This window comes from Oncorhynchus nerka, linkage group LG15, assembly GCF_034236695.1.
Source record: "Oncorhynchus nerka isolate Pitt River linkage group LG15, Oner_Uvic_2.0, whole genome shotgun sequence".
Taxonomy (NCBI): domain Eukaryota; kingdom Metazoa; phylum Chordata; class Actinopteri; order Salmoniformes; family Salmonidae; genus Oncorhynchus; species Oncorhynchus nerka.
Genome location: NC_088410.1, coordinates 63,320,467 through 63,340,642, shown reverse-complemented (window position 1 = coordinate 63,340,642; position 20,176 = coordinate 63,320,467). Strand labels below are relative to the sequence as shown.

Sequence of the window (20,176 nt, the reverse complement as noted above, 5' to 3'; positions counted from 1 at the left end):
GCTGTTTAATGAGGCCGAAGCACCAGTCGGGGGCAAACTTGACGTGGCCTGTGATCAGGAAGTGAAGGTCCAGACTGTGGTGGAGCAGCACAATCTTGTTCTGGTCACTGCATTTATCACAATTCAGGCCCCCACATGTTTCCCAAACTCCGTAGTTGGTGAAGAAATTGTGCATGTAGTTGAGGACTGTGCTGCTGCCTTTGCTAGATGACATGCCTTCATCAATCAAGTAGTTGACTTGTGGTATTCCTTCACAGCAGACACCAAACAAGCCACACCTGCAACGAGTTAAAAACTAGATGGGACCTGGCTGCATAGGGTCAGAAGGATAGTGCATCTGCAAACAACAAAAGAACATTAAGATAAATAAACATTTGTGCTTGAGATGTGGGGCAGCAATTTTCTCCACAGATTCCTGAAGGAAGACAGCACGACTATACGTACCTTCGGAAAATAAATACATAATTTGAGGTAAATTAAATAATCAAAACATGTTGTTTATGCTTCACATACCAAGTGGTGTCATCGATTCCACATTTCTGCTTTTGTCACATGGCAGCAGCTTTCCACCAAAGTGTGTGACCTTCGTGGCGTCCTGGTAATACTATTAACACAATATCCTCTGTGTAGTTTTGATGAAGTTCACAACTCGCTGTAAGTCCTCATGCTTCAGGGTGTAACCTGTGCTTGCTTGGGCCGGCTCTCTTTTTGATGGGAGGCATTAGACCATTCTCCTTGAATGACTGGTGGAGGAGAGTCAGGCGTGTTCTACTGATGCTGAAAGACAAATTCCAGATAAAAATATTTTTGCATTATTATACAATAGATGGCTGTAATCTCCGTCAGACACACCTGGCTAACTTGATGTGTCATGTGTGTGTCGAAGTGGAGTCTTTGTTTAGCTATACAACTAAAGATTAACCATGATCCTAATCCATAGTTCTAGCAATACAAACTGATTGTCATAGCTAGCTAAAGTTAACCAAATTTGGTTCAATGTTAGCTAGTTAGCTAGCTTTAGCTTGCAATGAAAACAACTTTCTGCTAAAATTAGTAAAGTATAATGTATAATATCTGAAACTGTAGCTAGACTCTTATCCGTATACATGGATGAACGTGTCACGGCAGACTGCAACCCCTTTCATTAAATAAGACATCCTGTGTCGTTTCCATTTTGTTTGTACAGCTTGCTTGGCCTGTTGTGTCAAGTCACTCTGGTTCATACTGACAATGCCATAAGAATCAGATCTTTCTCCCTCTCGTCGCGGATGCCACCGTTGCCCGAAAAAAACTGCAGTAGAAAGGATTATCTACACATAACGAGCAGCTCATAGTCAGAAGATGCTACACGGCAGACCAATCCGAACTTCATCTCTCGGCAAGTCCAATCTATTCATTATCTCAGCCAATCATGGCTAGCGGGAAGGTTCCGGTCTTTTTTTTTGTGGTTAAACCAACTAGGTTTGTAATTTAACAACTTTATTGGTATTTACAGTTTGCGTACAAGTTTGTTAAGGCACATGAAAGTTCAAATGTTCCAAAAGGCATTTCTGCCAAACAAACACTTTATTTTATTATAAAATGCCTCCTGTGAAGTTGTGACTTGCGACATACGACTAGTTTCCTGAAACTAGTCACATATATGTATGTGTGTGTAATTAAAAGTCACATTCAAATTTGGCTACATTTTCTGGTGCCTTCCTTCCGTCAGCATTGGTCTGGATGAGACAGACTGTAGCCAATCCTAGACTTTGACATGTAGGCTAATTATGTATCTAAATGTACATACACTTGTGTTTTTCTTAACAGAATAGCTAGTGTTAATTTAATTAATTTAATTGGCTATTTTGGTTAATGGCCTCCCCTAGCAGGTGGCCTTGGCAGATTGGGCACTTCTTGATGGCCAAATGGCCTTGCCCCTAAAATCACGTAATGCCAGGCCTGCCCTATATAGTGCTATAAGGGCACAAGGCGAGACCCAAATGCAGACACAGGAGGCAGATGGTTGAGCTACGATATTTATTACACCAAAAGGGGTAGGCAAAAGGCAGGTCGGGGAGAGAGTTCATAAACCAGGTCAGAGTCCAAACAGTACCAGGGGATAGGCTGGCTCGAGGTCAGGACAGGCGAGAGTTCATAAACCAGGCCAGAGTCCAAACAGTACCAGGGGATAGGCTGGCTCGAGGTCAGGACAGGCAGGGGTTCAGTGATCTGGTCCGAGTCCAAATGGTACAAGGGGATAGGCAGGATCGAGGTCAGATCAGGCAGAGTGGTCAGGCAGGCGGAGTCGGCGTCAGGACAGGCAAGGGTCAAAACCAGGAGGGCTAGGAAAAAACAGAGACTGGGGGAAAAAAAATAGCACACTAGCGACTCCTGTGGCAGGCCAGGCACAGTGCACGCTGACACGGTCGCCAGGTGCATGGTGTTTCCTCTGACGCATTGGTGCTGCTGGCTTCCGGGTTAAGTGGGTATTGTGACAAGAAGCAGTGCGGCTTGGTTGGGTTGTGTTTTGGATCTTCTCCTCTCCCGAGTCTGTACGGGAGTTGCAGTGATGAGACAAGACTAACTACCAATTGGGGAGAAAAAGGGGTAAAAAGAAATTATCATCGTTTTTTTGAAAGACTGTTATACATTCAGCAAGCCTGGAGATTAATGTGTTAAATGAACAATCGGGAAAGATGGATACATTAGGAACCACGGCCAGAAGCATCAAGGGCATGCATAATGGACGCACACACCATAGCATCCAGCCCAAGCACCAGCAAACCACTCCATTCTACTATTATCCCATACCTTCTGAGGAAGTAGGGGGGGCTAATGGACTGGGGTTTACAGGAGGTAGGGGGGTCAGGCACGGGAGACTGGGACACAGAAACAACAATGTGGACACACACTGGGTGCATCCCAATTATTTATATTTCATCATAAAAGCGTTGTATTGGTGGAGGCATGGGCTAGCGAGAGTTTCCACCATATTTCCTTTCAAATGATTGAATGGAAGTAGACAAGTGCACACTTTGGGAAGAAGAGATCATTTGGACGCAGACACATCCTCTGTTAGTAGGGACCAGTTTGGATGCATCCTGATCTCATTGTTTGGATAAGTGCACAGTGAATTACCTAAGAAATTATTAAGACTTATTTACTGCTATTTAAAAACAGAATCAGGGACTTAACAGGGAAAGACTGGAGATTGACATCAAGTTGGAGAGGGATGGGTGGATTTGTGTAATATGGGTTGGAGAATGGGATGTTTGTGGGGGTGGGTGGGTGCAGGGGGGGGGGGGGGGGGGATTGACTGAGGAGAATGCCATCCAGTGAGGGGAAACATAATTGACTTGGAAAAGAATACCATGGCATGCTGGGAAAAGAATGCCACAGGCCTGTAAGTGGGTCAGAGTTGACGGCTAAGACTTTCTTCCCCCCTATCGTCCCCTCCCTACCAACTACTCACACCCTTTACAACAACTGTTGATGAAGTGGAGGTAGGAGGAAGGTCAGAGAGTTACCACCTCACAACCTTTGAACTGTTCGATAGAATGTCTGACTTTGTCAACACAAGCCATTTCTCTCTTTATATAACACTCTTGTAATTCTCTAATTCAAATGTCAGTTATGTTTGTTTTACAGTTTGATACGTGCTTATTGCAGCAGTGTATGGGATGAGGCACTCCAAGTACATTCATGTAATATGAGGATATCAAAGGAGGAATGAAATTAATGTATCCCCCCAAAAATCAGAGCCTTTAACCATACAATATAATTAATAGTAATATGATTTTCTTTACTTGCAGTATTGGCTGTGTTTGATCAACATATAGCTTTCCTATCGACAGTTGAGCCATGCTGCCTGTCACGTACAGTATACAGTAGGGTGTAAAAAGATAAATATATCTACAATATTTATTTAACCCTTATTTATCTAGGAAAATCTTATTTTACAATGACGGCCTACCCCGGTCAAATTCTCCCCTAACCCAGAAGACGCTGGGCAAATTGAGCGCCGCCCTATGGGAATAGGATCTGGAAATAATAGCATATTGCACACCTCGAACGGTCCTCCACTGGCTTATCCACACTCATAATGGTGGAGAGCCTACAGATGTAGGATCTTAATTTGATCACCCTGTTGCAGGTTAACTTTCCTGCAATGCAGGACATTTAAAACTTGTAGTGTACTTGATTTTTCCTTACCAAAAATATATCAACCCCTACAAAAAAATGTCCATTGCTGCTGCAGGATTGCTGTAACAAACTGGCTCAAATTAAGATCCTACAGCTGTCTGTTCACCAAGAAAATCGGTATTGGGTGTTTTTGTATGGTTGTGGACATATGGCTGAAGGTATAAATTGCTCCCTATTCACAGATCTAGGATCAGATTACTTCAACTCCCAATCCTTACCTTAACCAACAGAGGAATGAAAGAAAATCTGCCTCGGTGTCAGTGCTTAGGGGCAACAATCTTACTCCATGTGTGGATGTTAATGCTAACAGCCAGGCTTTAGTGGAGCAGGGGAGAGTGAGAAGAGAGAGAGAGCGAGAGCGAGAGAGAGAGAGAGATCAGGTTACAGTGTACACTCAGCCCTGGTGCTCTGTCAGGGTCAGCTAATAGAACACCAGCCCCCCTTGCTGACTGCATTACACAGAGACAGTGGAGGGCAGGGCCTCTCTCTCTCCCTAGCAGAAGTCAGGATGGCCAAGCAGTCTAAGGCGCTGCGTTCAGGTCGAAGTCTCCCCTGGAAGCATGGGTTCCAATCCCACTTCTGACAATAATTTGATTTCTTATACATTTACATTTACCATGTATACCATTGTGCTTTAAAGTTACTCCGCATACTACAACTCTACTAGATCTCCCAGATCAAGGTAGATTATCAGTGGTCTTGTATGTCTTCCATTTCCTAATAATTGCTCCCACAGTTGATTTCTTCAAACCAAGCTGCTTACCTATTGCAGATTCAGTCTTCCCAGCCTGGTGCAGGTCTACAATTTTGTTTCTGGTGTCCTTTGACAGCTCTTTGGTCTTGGCCATAGTGGCGTTTGGAGTGTGACTGTTTGAGATTGTGGACAGGTGTCTTTTATACTGATAACAAGTTCAAACAGGTGCCATTAATACAGATAACGAGTGGAGGACAGAGGAGCCTCTTCAAGAAGAAGTTACAGGTCTGTGAGAGCCAGAAATCTTGCTTGTTTGTAGGTGACCAAATACTTATTTTCCACTATAATTTGCAAATAAATTCATTAAAAATCCTACAATGTGATTTTCTTTTTTTTTTTCTCATTTTGTCTGTCATAGTTGAAGTGTACCTATGATGAAAATTACAGGCCTCTCTCATCTTTTTAAGTGGGAGAACTTGCACAATTGGTGGCTGACTAAATAAGTTTTTTGCCCTACTGTATATATATATAAGGACCAACCGTCCTGCCCAGCTCCACAGTACGTTGAAATGGAATTGTACTTATACTCTGGTTTCCCACTGACTGTTTTTGTGCAACCCAATACACTTGAAAGCAACTGCATCGCTAAAAGCACCTGTGTGTGTGTATTTTGAGGAATCAGAGCGAACAGGCAGGGATAAAGACAAGCCCAGAACAAATTGTTTTTGGCCCTGGGGCTCTTTCTCCTGCCAGCTGAAAACAACACCAGGGAACACAGTTACTGTACACCCCCTCCATCAACACTCCACCTCTCAACCCCACAGACAAAGAGGAGGAGGGGTGAGATAACAGACGAGTGTGTTTCTGCACCAGTAGTGATCACACTAAAGAAGCACAATTGAGTCGAAGAGCGTGTATGGTTCAGGTTTACACCTTAACCACAGCCTTGGGAATGGGTGTGTGCGTGCATGTATGTGTGTGCGTGATTACTCAGCCGAAGGAAGTGTTTGTGTCTAAATGTTTGAGAGCTTCCTCGAAATGTCCGATAGTCACCTCCTCCGCACATGGTCTGATGTCATGTTTTTGTGTTTTGAAGATATGGGAAGATTGTGTCCACGAAGGCAATCCTGGACAAAACCACCAACAAGTGCAAAGGTGAGAGTTCAGAGTTCAACAGGTTCTTTGGTTCATGACACAGATGCCACTGACATTTAACCTGGAAAGATCATAGTGTTGTGTTGTCTCCTTAAACAAGATCATGGACTTATGGACTTCAAAACTTGATCACAGCTGCATTGTACAATATTAGTCTGTATTAGGCTATATGAAAGATTTGTTTAGTATTAGTCTGATTACAGGTCTATTGCTACACTGTATAAGTTCATTAAGCCACATCCACAGAGTGGCGTTGGTTAGACATGTTGTGGAAGCACACGGTCAGTAGGACAAATAACAACAGCTGTAGAAGGCCATAAATATGTCATACTGGGACTGGTGGGCTTTAGTAGCCTGCACCAAGCTCTTGTAATTTCACGGAATGCCTTTAGACTTCAAGCACCTGTAGTTCATCTAACAACCGTTTTGAATGCCAACTTCACTCATCAATCATGAAAACGATGTACACCTTCATGACTGTAAGGAAATGTGTGTGTATATGTGTTGTGTAGGCTATGGCTTCGTGGACTTCGACAGTCCGGCAGCGGCCCAGAAAGCGGTGAGCGCCCTGAAGTCCAGTGGTGTCCAGGCTCAGATGGCCAAGGTAAGACTCTCATTTAAGTCAACTCCACACACTCTTCATATTCACAGTAACACCGGATCTATTATTATATTGTTTTGTATTGTGAGTTCAATCACATCTACTTGAATGTGACTCTTTACAATTCTGCGAGACTCCTTCCTGCCTCACTTTCTTTCTTTTATTGCCAAATGTTCCCAGAAACTTAACTTTCAAAGAATTTCTCTCAGACTGGATGATGGATCTCCTTTGATTTGATGGTGAATTGACAGCCAGTCCAGCCAAGTTGGTGTCTATATTGAACAACAAAAAGCATCGACATTCCTATAACGCAGTGTACATGCAAACACACTCCCTCCCACATTATCAGTGGTATCAAATGTGAGCTCTTTTACTGTATGTTGTTATTGCCTGATTGGCAGTAAGTGCCCTCTTGGCACTGTCTCAAGACAAACTGCCATAGGTTATGGAGAGATGTGTTTACCTTCGTTAGCTGGCAGTTGACTGGCAGGCAGAGAGGGAGGGTGAAGAGGTCACAGGATTAGACAGGCAGTCTATCAGATGACATGGAACTGGTCGTCTCTCCTCCTCTTCACCTCTATTCTCCCATCTCCCTCTGCCCCTTTTCATCTCCCATACCCTTCCTCTCCTTCTCTCTCCCCTTCCTTCTTTTAGTATCTCAACCTCCTTTTCCTCAACCTCTTCACTACCCCGCCCATCTATCCCTCTCTCCTTACTCCTCTCTCTTCCTCCTTTACCTGCCCCACCCACCCATCCCTTTCTCTCCTCCTCCTTTGTCTGGCTGGCTGTATGCGTGTCCTGCTAAGTGGCCCCTGCTGTGGGCCTTGTTATGAGCTCTTTGTGTGGGTGTCTGTAGTCAAAGGGGCTGTTGTGGGCCCATTAAGCTGATCCCTCTGTGCCTCTCAGGCCCCCCATTGAGAGGGCCCTGGGGAGTGTGCCACCGCACCCGCCGTCAATGGGCCGGGGACAATGAGCTGCCCTGTGCCTGCATGGGTTAGTGTCTGGGCACGGGGCATTCGCTATATGGCTTCATTCACTCCACTCCAACCCTGCTCTCAGTCCACACCCAAACAACGGGGCCCAAGTCACTTCACTACTACAGCTGGAATGAATTCACTCACTTCAGAATTAAGACAGACGATCCATTGCAACTGAACATCAGGGTCCACCACATCACTCCTGCTACCCAGATATTGTATCCAAATACGCACTGTATTAGAACACAAGGGCCTAATTTACCCAAACAGTATAACTGAGGAGTTGGTAGTGGACAAAACAGAGGAGAGTGCCCTATTAAAAGACTATTTGGACCGGTGAGCTATGGTGAGCTTTTCTGCATCATGGCCTGGCCTTCTGATCTGGGCTTAGGTCATCAGGTTATCCAGGTATAACTCTAGGGCACTGGCGACAACAGGATTTGTGCATTCCTGATTTAAAACTGTGTTTTTTTTATCAGAAACTGAAATCAAATACTATGGCATTAGGTTAGGTTCTTTCCCTGTACTTCCACTGAATGTGGGTCATGTTGTTGTCATGTTTCCATTGTGTTGGTTCTTTAACAGTGTGGGCCATGCTGAGCGTTATCATAACTCCCAGCCAGTCAGTCGTCTCTACAGAGGAGTGTCTATGGCTATGGGCTGGCTGGCTACGGACAGGGAAACAATGGAAAGGGATAGAAATAGACTGCTCTTTACTTCCGAGAGCCTCACGCACCACCTGCCTGGTACATAGACATACGCACACACAAGAACAACACCTCGACAGACCATCTTGACCAGGACCTGCACTGTAAAACATTTATTGTAAAATGTACAGTAACTTACTGGTAGTAATTTGCCAGTAAGTTACTGTAATTTATTTTACAGTACAGATACTCTTATCCTTTTTACAGTTCCAAAAATGTTACCGTAATGTAATTTCTAGTATCAAGTCAGTTACTGTAGTCTAATTTACAGTACCAATTACAACATATTACAGTAATTACCCAGTGACATATTACCCAGTGTTCTTTGCAAGTTTTTATTTTTACATTTGACATTTTGGTCATTTAGCTGGCACTCTTGTCCTTAACAACTTACAGTCAGTGCATTCAACCAAGGTTGATTAAAAAAACACATCGCAGTCATAGCAGGTTAAATGCTTCTGTAACCGTTGCTGAAAATGTCGTTGTAGTTATGGTCTTACATTTGTTTTTAAATTGGAACAAAATATCTTATGATATATCTCTGACTATCTCTGGGTAGTGCCAATACATTACTGAGATATTCAAGGGTTTGTGTGTTACCAAGGGAGAGAGAGAAAGAGAGAGCATGAGATGGAAAGGGGGAGAGATAGAGAGGGAGCAATGAAGAGATTCAATTTAATTTGTGGTTGGGTGTGGTCCCAACATCATTTGAGTATCTGCGTCAGAGGAGCCTTTTAAGAAATGTTGGCCCCGCATGCAGAGCAGGATTAGATGGACAACTTGAGTTCAAAACAAAGGGTCAAACAAAGCCTTGTTCTGTTCTGATCCTTTATCACAGAAGGTTGCCTCAGTCAGTCATCTCTATATGACTGCTCACAATGCCACTAAGTTGCATAACAAGGAAGTGTCTCCTTCACCACCCATGTGGTTTAAATCCCAGATGTTTACATTTACATTTAAGTCATTTAGCAGACGCTCTTATCCAGAGCGACTTACAAATTGGTGCGTTCACCTTAAGACATCCAGTGGAACAGCCACTTTACAATAGTGCATCTAAATCTTTCAAGGGGGGTGAGAAGGATTACTTTATCCTATCCTAGGTATTCCTGTTGGCCTTTCCGTCTTGACACGTTGAATCCTGGTTAAGGAGCTAAATCACGTGGGAGGCCAGGCTAATCAGAGTGGCAATGAGACATGTTTCAGGCTGCTGTGTGTTCCCAGACGAAGGGGAAAAAACTACATTCCAATATGTTTAATGTCACGTAAAAAGTTTTAAAAATACATGTAGATACATTTGCATATTAAGCATGTAAGCATGTAATGCCTTAAAATGTGTACGAACTGTCAAAATGCTGCATTTTGGCACTTTAGCAAGCCTCTGTGTAAAAACAGATTTATTGAAAATTGAATTTTTTTGAATTATCCATGTGTTCTATATTAAAGGATACATGATTTTTAAAATTTGATTTAACCTTTATTTAACTAGGCAAGTCAGTTAAGAACAAATTCTTATTTACAATGACGTTCTACCAAAAGGAAAAAGGCTAAAGAAATCTGCCTACCAAAAGGCAAGAGAAATCCAGACCCAAAGGACAGATTTTCACCGGTCTAATGTCCATTGCTTGTGTTTCTTGCCCAAGCAGGTCTCTTCTTATTATTGGTGTCCTTTAGTAGTGTTTTTTTCTCCCAGCAATTCGACCATGAAAGCTTGATTTATGCAGTCTCCTCTAAACAGTTGATGTTGAGATGTGTCTGTTACTTTATTTATTTGGGCTGCAATTTCTGAGGCTGGTAACTCTAATGAACTTATCCTCTGCAGCAGAGGTAACTCTGGGTCTTCCTTTCCTGTGGATGGTCTTTACGATGCTCTTATCCAGAGCGACTTACAAATTGGTGCATTCACCTTATGACATCCAGTGGAGCAGCCACTTTACAATAGTGCATCTAAATCTTTTAAGGGGGGTGAGAAGGATTACTTTATCCTATCCTAGGTATTCCTTAAAGAGGTGGGGTTTCAGGTGTCTCCGGAAGGTGGTGATTGACTCCGCTGTCCTGGCGTCGTGAGGGAGTTTGTTCCACCATTGGGGGGCCAGAGCAGCGAACAGTTTTGACTGGGCTGAGCGGGAACTGTACTTCCTCAGTGGTAGGGAGGCGAGCAGGCCAGAGGTGGATGAACGCAGTGCCCTTGTTTGGGTGTAGGGCCTGATCAGAGCCTGGAGGTACTGAGGTGCCGTTCCCCTCACAGCTCCGTAGGCAAGCACCATGGTCTTGTAGTGGATGCGAGCTTCAACTGGAAGCCAGTGGAGAGAGCGGAGGAGCGGGGTGACGTGAGAGAACTTGGGAAGGTTGAACACCAGACGGGCTGCGGCGTTCTGGATGAGTTGTAGGGGTTTAATGGCACAGGCAGGGAGCCCAGCCAACAGCGAGTTGCAGTAATCCAGACGGGAGATGACAAGTGCCTGGATTAGGACCTGCGCCGCTTCCTGTGTGAGGCAGGGTCGTACTCTGCGGATGTTGTAGAGCATGAACCTACAGGAACGGGCCACCGCCTTGATGTTAGTTGAGAACGACAGGGTGTTGTCCAGGATCACGCCAAGGTTCTTAGCGCTCTGGGAGGAGGACACAGTGGAGTTGTCAACCGTGATGGCGAGATCATGGAACGGGCAGTCCTTCCCCGGGAGGAAGAGCAGCTCCGTCTTGCCGAGGTTCAGCTTGAGGTGGTAATCCGTCATCCACACTGATATGTCTGCCAGACATGCAGAGATGCGATTCGCCACCTGGTCATCAGAAGGGGGAAAGGAGAAGATTAATTGTGTGTCGTCTGCATAGCAATGATAGGAGAGACCATGTGAGGTTATGACAGAGCCAAGTGACTTGGTGTATAGCGAGAATAGGAGAGGGCCTAGAACAGAGCCCTGGGGGACACCAGTGGTGAGAGCACGTGGTGAGGAGACGGATTCTCGCCACGCCACCTGGTAGGAGCGACCTGTCTGGTAGGACGCAATCCAAGCGTGGGCCGCGCCGGAGATGCCCAACTCGGAGAGGGTGGAGAGGAGGATCTGATGGTTCACAGTATCGAAGGCAGCCGATAGGTCTAGAAGGATGAGAGCAGAGGAGAGAGAGTTAGCTTTAGCAGTGCGGAGCGCCTCCGTGATACAGAGAAGAGCAGTCTCAGTTGAATGACTAGTCTTGAAACCTGACTGATTTGGATCAAGAAGGTCATTCTGAGAGAGATAGCGGGAGAGCTGGCCAAGGACGGCACGTTCAAGAGTTTTGGAGAGAAAAGAAAGAAGGGATACTGGTCTGTAGTTGTTGACATCGGAGGGATCGAGTGTAGGTTTTTTCAGAAGGGGTGCAACTCTCGCTCTCTTGAAGACGGAAGGGACGTAGCCAGCGGTCAGGGATGAGTTGATGAGCGAGGTGAGGTAAGGGAGAAGGTCTCCGGAAATGGTCTGGAGAAGAGAGGAGGGGATAGGGTCAAGCGGGCAGGTTGTTGGGCGACCGGCCGTCACAAGACGCGAGATTTCATCTGGAGAGAGAGGGGAGAAAGAGGTCAGAGCACAGGGTAGGGCAGTGTGAGCAGAACCAGCGGTGTCGTTTGACTTAGCAAACGAGGATCGGATGTCGTCGACCTTCTTTTCAAAATGGTTGACGAAGTCATCTGCAGAGAGGGAGGAGGGGGGAGGGGGAGGAGGATTCAGGAGGGAGGAGAAGGTGGCAAAGAGCTTCCTAGGGTTAGAGGCAGATGCTTGGAATTTAGAGTGGTAGAAAGTGGCTTTAGCAGCAGCGACAGAAGAGGAAAATGTAGAGAGGAGCGAGTGAAAGGATGCCAGGTCCGCAGGGAGGCGAGTTTTCCTCCATTTCCGCTCGGCTGCCCGGAGCCCTGTTCTGTGAGCTCGCAATGAGTCGTCGAGCCACGGAGCGGGAGGGGAGGACCGAGCCGGCCTGGAGGATAGGGGACATAGAGAGTCAAAGGATGCAGAAAGGGAGGAGAGGAGGGTTGAGGAGGCAGAATCAGGAGATAGGTTGGAGAAGGTTTGAGCAGAGGGAAGAGATGATAGGATGGAAGAGGAGAGAGTAGCGGGGGAGAGAGAGCGAAGGTTGGGATGGCGCGATACCATCCGAGTAGGGGAAGTGTTGGATGAGAGCGAGAGGGAAAAGGATACAAGGTAGTGGTCGGAGACTTGGAGGGGAGTTGCAATGAGGTTAGTGGAAGAACAGCATCTAGTAAAGATGACCAGGTCGCAGTTGTAAATGAGAACTTGTTCTCAACTAGCTTACCTGGTTAAAGGTGAATAAAGGTGAAATAATACCATTTTAAAAATTAAATAATAAAAAATATATTTGGATTTGTTTAACACTTTTGGCTACTACATATGTGTTATTTCATTGTTTTGATGTCTTCACTATTATTCTACAATGTAGAAAATAGTAAAAATAAGGAAAATCCCTTGAATGAGTAGGTGTGTCCAAACTTTTGACTAGTACTGTATTTAAAATTTATTTTTCCCCGTATGGCTTGATACGCTTCAGTGCCATGAATCCACCCAGGAATTCCTTATTGTCAGATCAACAGAGTGACATCGTCACCTAGCTCAACCCCTGCTCAATCCCCTGTGAAAACTGAGTGTTTGTCCCAAATAGCACCCTATTCCCTATATAGTGACAGGGCCCTGGTCAAAAGTAGTGCACTATATAGGGAATAGGGTGCCATTTGGGACGCATATTGATATTGAAGCTCCAGTAGGCAGCTCCCTGTGTCCTACCACTCTCCTGTCTGACTTGGTATCAAGCTGACTCTTTGCTTATGGTTCAACAGAGATAAGTGTTGAATTACAGGTCTGTTGCTTGAACCTGTATATTTGGAGGGAGATGGAGTGAACAGTGGTATGTAGTGTAGTCATACAGTTTGGTGTCACTGGTGTGTGGGTGGTGTTTTTGACTGGTGATGACGATGGTGCGTGAAACTAGAATTTAGACTTGACTTGACTGAAACGCTAGCTTTAAACACTATATCTAAGAAAATAAGCCCATATCCTTTCTATTACTCCCTACCTTGGGCATGGACCTGGTAACTTGGTATTCACTATCACATTTCATAACAAGTTGTTCTTCCCTTGTGGTCTCTCAAACGTTGCATAAAAACGATTTGTGATAGCGAAAGAGACTGTGGGATAGACTGTATCAGGAGAGAGAGAGACTAATGAATGAGATGGAGAAAAAAGGGAGGACTCCCATGGGAGGGAGTTCAACCCGTGATGGAAGCACAACTCCTATGAACAAACACACTTCTCTTCCCCATCATCCACACCTCCCCCTTCGTCTTTCCTTCCTCCTGAGTGTTCCTTCCCTTTCTCCTCTCCCCTATGTTTGTTGAAGCTCCCTCTTCCGCCCCCCTCCTCCCTCTCTTTGGCCCAGCCCCTACTTGCCTGGTTGCCAAGCTCCTGTTGCTGTGCGAACTCTTAACTTCACGCCTGGTTTCCTGCCTGTTTCTACACAGTCACACAAGGTTTCACTTTTGAGCCCTGGAATCAGAATCGTCTCGCATTCCTCTTCCTTTTATTCATTCTTCTGCTTTGGGCTGTTTCTCAGTCATTCCACATTTCTACATACTTTTCTTCCATTATAACGCATACATTTTCCAGCAGTTGTATGTGTTTTTAAGAGGTGAAAAGCACTCACATACAACCCACATTCAGTCAAAAACCCATTGTCAATGCATACTGTATGAACTTGTTATATCTTCTATCTTTCATAACCATTACATCACAAAAATGTCAACTACATTTTTAACAGTGAATGTAAACCCTAAAATGATTTATGTGTGTTTCTCTTATGCAGCAACAGGAGCAGGACCCCACCAACCTGTACATCTCCAACCTGCCTGTGTCCATGGATGAGCAGGAACTGGAGAGCATGCTCAAGTCCTTCGGCCAAGTCATCTCCACACGCATCCTCCGCGACGCCATCGGGACCAGCCGTGGCGTGGGTTTCGCCAGGTACTTTATAGCAATAGCATGCTACACACTACTGGCCCTATTACCATTTAGGAAATTATGCTTTTTTTACTCACGCCTTTCCTATGCACTTCTCAGTAGTTGGTATTCAGACTTACCTGATGAAGGTGCGTAAGGGGCTTTGCAGGCGTGGTTCCCTTGCACAGGCTGAATAAATGTCATTCAACTGCTGAAAACCCTCCCACTTGCTGACCAACAAATGTTCTTGTGAAGTTTTCATTCAGTAGGGTTTTCAGGACATTGATCTTAAGACATCCCTTTAAATACGGTGTACCTTTTAGTTCGATTTTTTTCGACAGACTCAATAGAATATATCAAGAGAAAAGGTTCAGAATATTAGGGATTAATGATAGAAAGCCATGTAAATATATGCATATTGTCACGAATTACTAAGGTAGGTGGAATCAGGCGCAGTGAGCAGGTTTCAGTTATAGACAGTTTATTCTCCGGCGCACAAAACGACGGTCAACCCAACACACAGGGTGAATATATATTCTAGCCCAAACACAGGACCAAAATAGTCCGGAGAATAAAACACATGAACACCACCAAATAACAGGAATACAAAAAACAATCCCGCACAAAACAAGGGCGGGACAACCTACTAAATATAAGGACGCTCATTAAACTAAAATACACACAGGTGAAACTAATAAGACAAAACCAACAGACAAACGAAAAAGGGATCGGTAGTGGCTAGTAGGACGGTGACGACGACCGCCGAGCACCGCCCGAACAGGCAGGGGAGCCAACTTCGGCGGAAGTCGTGACATTTGCCAAATGGCTGTGGGCTACACTATTTCAGTTAGCAGACAAGATTGCTTTGAATTCCGTGGTAATATTTTATATTATTTTATAGTATGAAGAATACAATTGAACTAACTTGCTGACCAGACCGCATGCGTCCATGTGCGCCATCGTGCACATGTTGATTTTGTCCCCACACACCAGACACGATCAGGACACACAGGTTGAAATATGAAAACAAACTCTTAACCAACTATATTAATTTGAGACAGGTTGAAAGCATTAAACATTTATGGCAATTTAGCTAGCTAGCTTGCTGTTACTAGCTAATTTGTCCTGGGATATAAACTAGAGGTCGACCGATTAATCGGAATGGCCGATTAATTGGGACCGATTTCAAGTTTTCATAACAATCGGAAATCTGTATTTTTGGACACCGATTTGGCCGATTTAAAAAAATGATTATTATTATTTTTTTTTTACACCTTTATTTATCCTTTATTTAACTAGGCAAGTCAGTTAATGAAAGTTTGATTTTTAGAGTAATTTATTTGAATTTGGCGCTCTGCATTTTCCCTGGCTTTTGGCCAGGTGGGACGCTAAGCGTCCCACATATCCCAGAGAGGTTAACCTGTTACTCCTACCCCCTACTTTTTCGAACATTCTGTTAAAAATCGCGCAACATTTCAGCGCCCTCCTACTCATGCCAGGAATATAGTATATGCATATGATTAGTATGTGTGGATAGAAAACACTCAGACGTTTATAAAACTGGTTAAATCACGGCTGTGACTATAACAGAACGTGCGTTTCATCGAAAAGTGCAGGAAAATCTGATCACTGAAAATGGGAAAATATATCCATGCGCCACTTCAACCCATTGTTAAACGTGAACCACATTAAATGGGGCCGAGGTTGCAATACCTACAGCTTCCACACGATGTCAACAGTCTTGTCATTTGCCTACGATTTGTTTCTTGGTCAAACGGACACGAGGCAGGGCAGTTCTTCCGGTCTCCGACCGGATATTTTGGTTGAGATTTACCCGGACATTATTTCCAGACGTACAGCTATAGAATATACATCGCCTCGTGATCAATTTGATCGCTTATTAACGTTTACTAATACCTAAAGTTGCATTACAAAAGTATTTCGAAGTGTTTTGTGAAAGTTTATCGTCGACTTTTTTAATTTTAAAAAATGACGTTACGTTATAAAACGCTATTTTTTACCTTGATCACACAGTCTTCATAGATCGATATCTAGGCTATATATGGACCGATTTAATCGAAAAAAAAGACCCAATAGTGATGTTTATGGGACATCTAGGAGTGTCAACAAAGAAGATGGTCAAAGGTAATGAATGTTTTATATTTTATTTGTGCGTTTTGTGTAGCGCCGACTATGCTAATTATTTTGTTTACGTCCCCTGCGGGTCTTTTGGGGTGTTACATGCTATCAGATAATAGCTTCTCATGCTTTCGCCGAAAAGCATTTTAAAAAACTGACTTGTTGCCTGGATTCACAACGAGTGTAGCTTTAATTCAGTACCCTGCATGTGTATTTTAATGAACGTTTGAGTTTTAACGAGTGCTATTAGCATTTAGCGTAGCGCATTTGCATTTCCAGATGTCTAGATGGGACGCCTGCGTGTCAGGTAGGAGCAAGAGGTTAATTCACGCATGCAAGATAGCACATTAAAACTACACTTGTTGTGAATCCAGCCAACATGTCAGATTTCAAAAAGGCTTTTCGGCGAAAGCAAACGATGCTATTATCTGAGGATAGCACCTCCGTAAACAAAGAGAGAAAAGCATATTTCAACCCTGCAGGCGTGAAACAAAACGCAGAAATAAAAATATAATTCCTGCCTTACCTTTGACGAGCTTATTTTGTTGGCACTCCAATATGTCCCATAAACATCACAAATGGTCCTTTTGTTCAATTAATTCCGTCGATATATATCCAAAATGTCAATTTATTTGGCGTCTTTCATCCAGAAAAACACCGGTTCCAACTTGCGCAACGTGACTACAGAATATCTCAAAAGTTACCTGTAAACTTCGCCAAAACATTTCAAACTACTTTTGTAATACAACTTTAGGTATTTTTTAAATGTAAATTATCGATAAAATTGGAGACGGGATGATCTGTGTTCAATACAGGAGGAAAACAATCTGTAGCTAGCTTTCTGGTCACGCACCTCTACCTAACAGTACACTTCAAGTGACCCTCGTTCAAGATGGCCGTACTTCTTCATTACACAAAGGAAAAACCAATTACTAAAGACTGGTGACATCCAGTGGAAGCGGTAGGAACTGCGAGAACGTCCCTTAGAAATCTGGATTCCCAATGAAAACCAAATGAAAAGAGAGTGACCTCAAAAACAAAATCTGAATGGTTTGTCCTCAGGGTTTCGTCTGCTAAATAAGTTCTGTTATACTCACCGACATGATTCAAACAGTTTTAGAAACTTCAGAGTGTTTTCTATCCAAATCTACTAATAATATGCATATCTTTGGGCATGCATTTCATCCGGACGTGAAAATACTACCCCCTGTCACCAAGAAGTTAAGAACACATTCTTATTTTCAATGACGGCCTAGGAACGGTGGGTTAACTGTCTTATTCAGGGGCAGAATGACAGATGTTTACCTTGTCAGCTTGGGGATTCAATCTTGCAACCTTACAGTTAACTAGTCCAACGCTCTAACCATCTGATTACATTGCACTCCACGAGGAGACTGCCTGTTACGCGAATGCAGTAAGAAGCCAAGGTAAGTTGCTAGCTAGCATTAAACTTATCTTATAAAAAACAATCAATCAATCATAATCACTAGTTAACTACATATGGTTGATGATATTACTAGTTTATCTAGCGTGTCCTGCGTTGCATATAATCGATGCGGTGCGTATTCGCGAAAAAGGACTGTCTTGCTCCAATGTGTACCTAACCATAAACATCAATGCCTTTCTTAAAATCAATACACAAGTATATATTTTTAAACCTGCATATTTAGTTAATATTGCCTGCTAACCTGGCTCGTTGCAAACTCTGTGAAGACTATTTCTTCCTAACCAAGACAGCTAACTTCGCCAAACGGGGGATGATTTAACAAAAGCGCATTTGCGAAAAAAGCACAATCGTTGCACGACTGTACCTAACCATAAACATCAATGCTTTTCTTAAAATCAATACACAGAAGTATATATTTTTAAACCTGCATATTTTGCTAAAATAAATCCTGGTTAGCAGGCAATATTAACCAGGTAAAATTGTGTCACTTCTCTTGCGTTCATTGCACGCAGAGTCAGTGTATATGCAACAGTTTGGGCCACCTAATTTGCCAGAATTTTACGTAATTATGACATAACATTGAAGGTTGTGCAATGTAAGAGGAATATTTAGACTAACGGATGCCACCCATTAGATAAAATACGGAACGGTTCCGTATTTCACTGAAAGAATAAATGTCTTGTTTTCGAGATGATAGTTTCCGGATTCGACCATATTAATGACCTAAGGCTCGCACTTCTATGTGTTATTATGTTATAATTAATTCTATGATTTGATAGAGCAGTCTGACTGAGCGATGGTAGGCACCAGCATGTTCGTAAGCATTCATTCAAACAGCACTTTCGTGCGTTTTGCCAGCAGCTCGTGGCTGTGCTTCAAGCATTGAGCTGTTTATGACCTCAAGCCTATAAACTCCCGAGATTAGACTGGTGTAACCGATGTGAAATGGCTAGTTAGTTAGCAGGGAGCGCGCTAATAGCATTTCAAACGTCACTCGCTCAGAGACTTGGAGTGGTTGTTCCCCTTGTTCTGCAAGGGCCGCGGCTTTTGTGGAGCGATGGGTAACGCTGCTTCGAGGGTGGCTGTTGTCGATATGTTCCTGGTTCGAGCCCAGGTATGAGCGAGGAGAGGGACGGAAGCTATACTGTTACACTGGCAATACTAAAGTGCCTATAAGAACATCCAATAGTCAAAGGTATATGAAATTCAAATCGTATAGAGAAAAATTGTCCTATAATTCCTATAATAACTACAACCTAAAACTTCTTACCTGGGAATATTGAAGACTCCTGTTAAAAGGAACCACCAGCTTTCATATGTTCTCATGTTCTGAGCAAGGAACTTAAATACATGGCACATATTGCACTTTTACTTTCTTCTCCAACACTTTGTTTTTGCATTATTTAAACCAAATTGAACATGTTTCATTTTATTTTAGGCTAAATTGATGTATTATATTAAGTTAAAATAAGTGTTCATTCAGTATTGTTGTAATTGTCATTATTACAAATAAAAAATAACTAAAATCGACCGAATAATCAGTATCGTCTTTTTTTGGTCCTCCAATAATCGGTATCGGTGTCGGCGTATCGGTATCGGTCGACCTCTAATATAAACATTGGGTTGTTATTTTACCTGAAATACACAAGGTCCTCTTCTCTGACAATTAATCCACAGATAAAAGGGTAAAAGTTTGTTTTCTAGTAATCTCTCCTCCTTCAGGCTTCTTCTTCTCCTTTGGATTTTATATGGCGGTTGGCAACCAACTTTAAGGTGCATTACCACTACCGACTAGACTGGAGTGTGAACCTCAGTTCATCTTTCAATCACCCACGTGGCAAAATGCTCCTAATAACCAATGAGGAGATGAACCAAGTTCTATTTTAGCACCTGACTACGCAGATGCTCGTTGTTGTGCGCGATTTTTCAGCGCTCGCGCGCGCGACCTGACCAGTATAGTCAGCATGTATGCTGAATAAAATAGAAAGGATATTTTCTCCAAAAGGATTTGAGAGAGTGCGCACATGCGGTTGATCCTCCTCTTTTCAGTAGAGGCCATCACTCTGTTTTCTCCACAATTGCATAGCCTATTGAAATGTTGTGCAACATGAGCTCATGGGCTCTCATAAAGTGTTTGATTAGATTTTCAAAAACATTTGCATTGATGTCAGAGTGATTAGAGGGACAATAGAGTGCTGAGTACCAGGCAGTTAGCAAGTTTGGTAGGTTACTAATGACAGCAGCATCAGAGCTTGGAGAAGCCTAATTACCGTGACTAAACGGTCGTGTGGAATTT

At 43.5% G+C, this 20,176-nt stretch overlaps 1 protein-coding gene across 2 annotated transcripts in view; it reads left to right on the top strand.

Annotated features, from left to right (window-relative positions):
• LOC115143099 (RNA-binding motif, single-stranded-interacting protein 2-like) overlaps positions 1-20,176 on the top strand; it is a 57,946-nt gene that overhangs the window by 25,623 nt on the left and 12,147 nt on the right. For both annotated transcript variants that reach the window (XM_029683176.2, XM_029683175.2), the window contains exons 3-5: positions 5,976-6,034; positions 6,547-6,638; positions 14,161-14,318. In XM_029683176.2, coding sequence (XP_029539036.1) covers positions 5,976-6,034; positions 6,547-6,638; positions 14,161-14,318 — 309 coding nt within the window. The remainder of the gene's footprint in view (positions 1-5,975; positions 6,035-6,546; positions 6,639-14,160; positions 14,319-20,176) is intronic.